This window comes from Nelumbo lutea, chromosome 1 (genome assembly GCF_056320005.1).
Source record: "Nelumbo lutea isolate HS-2025 chromosome 1, American lotus-T2T, whole genome shotgun sequence".
In the NCBI taxonomy this organism is placed as follows: Eukaryota; Viridiplantae; Streptophyta; class Magnoliopsida; order Proteales; family Nelumbonaceae; genus Nelumbo; species Nelumbo lutea.
In genome coordinates, this window is record NC_142684.1 from 196,099,101 (window position 1) to 196,103,046 (window position 3,946).

Here is a 3,946-nt window from a genome sequence, read left to right on the forward strand (position 1 = left end):
AGATCTTTGGCTATAAAAAGGTACTCCATACTCAAGGTAAGAGATCGAACTTCTGAGACCTACACAGCTACTTAACTCGGGCCGACACCCTTATAGCTCGGCCCGACCATCTTTCCGCAACCCACTGACTTGAGCGCCAGAGTTTTTACTCGGGGATAAATCCTCGAGTCTCTGACTTTTGCTTATTTGATCACAGATCTTAAAACGCAACATCGTCCTTATAACTCGGCCCCACCCTACCAACAAGGACTATCTGATCGTCTTCCTCATTTCGTGCACTACTTTGGATTGAGCAACATAAAAAATATTAAAATATTGGATTGAACAACATAAAAAATATTAAAATATAAAACAATTATATACTTTTATATATATTTTTACTGTTTAATTTTGAGTTAACAAAAACCCGTGTATCACACGAGTCTATGCCATATATATATATAATTGGATTAATTCAAACATTAGATTCTATAATGTATTTATAGTGGGGTGGATCGGACTAAACGAATATCCGGTCTATTGACAGATGGAGGTCACAAAACATATAATTGAATACCAAACTTACAAGTAGGTTTGCAATAGATAGAGATAAACATTGTTGGACTTTACAACCCTCTATGCGTCACCTTGGACCACCAGTTACATTATTGGCCCGACGTTCACTAACAATATATTTGGGACGGATTTCGAGTGGTTATACTTGGACTGTCGTATATGACATCGTTTTCTTATTGAATCTTTTTTGACTCACATGCACACCGACGTACATTATTTATATAAAATTACAGCAAATACCAATAGCGGACAAGAAAACACAGATATTAGATATATTTACGCATTTTTTTCTGGGTTCTCGGAGCCCAATCTAAGCCTGTGGAAAGCCCGAAGATAGAGTCCCCCATCAATGTGAAGATTGAGCATAGTTCTGTAATGGACGACTTGGTTCTCGTCGCTCAGATTGAACACGAAGCAACTCAACAGCAGAGCTGAAAATATTTTCATTTGTCTGTATGCAAATTCTTTCCCGAGACAAATCCTTGGCCCCGCCTGCACTCCATGCATCAAATAATACTTTGAGTTTAAGTTAAAAATAAAAACAGAAATGTGTAGACACAATTCGATCCTGATCTTGATTGAGTGTTAAAATATCACCTGGAAGGCTGTGAACTTCGAGGAGCTTTCTGGCTGGAAAATACCATCTTCGTTGAGCCATCTTTCTGGCCGGAAAACCTCGGCATCTTCACCCCAAATGAATTTCATCCTGCCCATGGCATAAGGTTGATAGACGACCATGTCTCCTTTATTCACGCTGTATCCGTCTGGCAAGGTATCATCTGAGAAGCAAATTTTCGCATCCTGCACATATCATCACCACACACTTGTTGGTCTGGACTGTAATCAGAGTAAATCCATAATGGTAAATGCAAGCATGATTTCTTTTCTTCTTAGTTACCACTGCAACGGCAGGATAGAGTCTGAGAGTCTCTGAGAGGGCTGCATGGAGATACTGCATCTTGTCGAGGGCTTCATCGTTCAGATGGGCTGCTATCTCATCATAAGAGGATGCATCTTTCGCTCTGGTTGCTTCCATCACCTCCTGTGCAACCTTTTCTTGAACGCGAGGATGCTTGCATAGCATGTAGAGGAACCAAGACAGGGTGGTTGCTGTTGTGTCCCTCCCTGCAACTAAGAAATTGAGGATTATGTCCCTCAAGTACTGTGGATCTGTCTCGTTCAGTTCCAGAAACCTTGACAAGATGTCATCTTTCTTCAACTGCAACATCCCCATGCCACCAATGATATTAAGATTTAATTATAAGTTAAATAAACTTGGATATAGCTACAGGATCAGAAAGAGAGAATTAATCCTAACTCTAAAACGTTTTAACTCACAAATATATCATTATTTGAGTTTTGCTTCTGTTCAATCTTGCTGCGGATTAACTTATACATGAAGTCGTCGATCACTTTGATGTTCTTCTTTAAGGTTGCTTCTTTTCCGATATTCAGAAACTTCTTGATCTTCCAGAAGATATCAACGTAACGCCACAGGGTCAGTGCACTTGAATCATCGAATGCCTGGGCGAACTTAGCTCCTTCACTCGATCCACCCATGCTATCAAGTTCTACACCAAATCCGACTTTGAATATCGAATCCAAAGTTGATTTCATAAATAGATCCTGCCAAAAACCAAGAACCCCAAAAGAAAGGAAAATAAATATTAATTGTTTATCTTGCAGAAATAGAGAGAGAAAGAGAAAAAAAAAAAAAAAAAAGAATAGATGGGTTCTTTTTTTCCACTCACTTGGATATCAAATATCTGGTTCGATGCTGCAGAGTCGGACAGCATCTTGGCGAGTCTGACTGCGTTCCTTCGGAAGACCACACTGCTGTAGTCCCTCAACACCTTGGCCGAGAACTCGTAGCTCGAGACCTTTCTCTGGTGTCGCCACTTTTCACCATCAACCGTGAAGATCCCATCGCCGAGTAGATCACTCAAGATTTCATAGTTATGCAACCCCTGCTCGACCATTTAAAGGAACAGAATGAGTCTACTACCATCAGGCCTCTGTATCACTGATCTAGATGTAAACAAACAGGATATATATATATATATATATATATATATATATATATATATATATATATATATATATTAGAAGAAGGCCTTACCTTCCCGAAATTCGCGAAGTTGGTCTTGAGCATGTACTCGACATTTACTGGATCGGCAGTGTAAACCTCATTTCTGAACGGGCTGAGCAACCGATAAGTACCATACTTGATGGCGAGATCAGTCATGTAGTGGTGCAGCCTGTGGAAGTTGAGTAACTGGTTGAAGATGGTACCAGCAATCGGGTGATAGCGCTTCTTCGTCCCCCTCTGCGAAGATGTTTTGGTAGATATGGCTTTGAATACGAGTATAGCAAGAACCACAGCCAGAGCTGTGACTGTCAAAGAGACGGGATCAGAGAGGAAATCCATGGTCGCCATGGCCGGAGGGAGTGAATAAGATCAGTGAGTAGTTAGCTCTGTTATGGCTGATCTTTGTTCCTTGCTCCATGAAGATGGGCTGGGATTCTTATTATATAGAAAAAGGGAAATGAAAGTGAGGGTCGTCCTCAAGGAAACCATGAAGCAATCGAAACCGTTGATCAGTTTGCGACCATCCAATGGTCTCTATCGTCGGCGTTATTTACTTAGGCGGCTAACCTGCTGTAGCAAGTTACTTAGGCGCCTAACTGTTGATCAGATATCTTGTCGAAAAAGTGGTTCGACAAGATATCTGTCTGCAACTGGAACAAGGCCCGAGTGGTAAAGGCTTTGAAAATTTGGATCAATATATATATATTATTTTGGCATCGAAATTTAAAATGCGATAGTTAAGTACTCAAACTTTTAAAATTGACATACTGTTAATTAATTCTTAATCAGCCGTTAAGTCAATAATTTGCCCCATCATGTTTTATAATTTTTTTCTCAGGTCGCAAATTTATCTATACCCACATAAGTTCATTTACTCATATTGTTTTGATGTAAGTGATATAATAATCTTTTTATCTAAAAAAATTAATGTTAAAAGGGTACGTTTGTCCCATCATATTTTATAAATATTTTCCCAATGTGGTAAAGTTACTTCTACCCAATGTTTTAAAAAATCAACCCAGAATTAAAACCATTTTGGCCACCAGTTTTTGAGTTGATTGTCCAACCATCCGGTTCAAATGGACAACCCATTCTGACAAAAAAAATAAAAATAAAAATGGCCAAAACCTAACAATTTGATTGCCTAGGTTAATGAATTGTTGGTCAATTCAACGATTTTTTATGAGGGATGAATTAGGTTTGGGGTAAAATAGAACCGGTTGCCTAAATGGTTTCTAGGCCGAATGGTCCAATTGTCTAATTCAATGGCAATTCAAAAACCATGCTTCTACCCACCTGTGA

General features: G+C 39.2%; 1 protein-coding gene across 1 annotated transcript; it reads right to left on the reverse strand.

Annotated features, from left to right (window-relative positions):
• Window positions 1–548: 548 nt before the first annotated feature.
• Window positions 549–3,321, reverse strand: LOC148880173 (cytochrome P450 704C1-like). Its single transcript, XM_088961989.1, has 6 exons — window positions 2,675–3,321; window positions 2,307–2,522; window positions 1,894–2,181; window positions 1,454–1,774; window positions 1,153–1,356; window positions 549–1,047 (listed from the first exon to the last, which is right to left on the reverse strand). Exons 1-6 carry the CDS (start codon window positions 2,990–2,992, stop codon window positions 832–834), a joined length of 1,563 nt encoding a protein of 520 aa, XP_088818115.1. The 5' UTR covers window positions 2,993–3,321; the 3' UTR covers window positions 549–831.
• Between the last annotated feature and the right edge of the window lie 625 nt (window positions 3,322–3,946).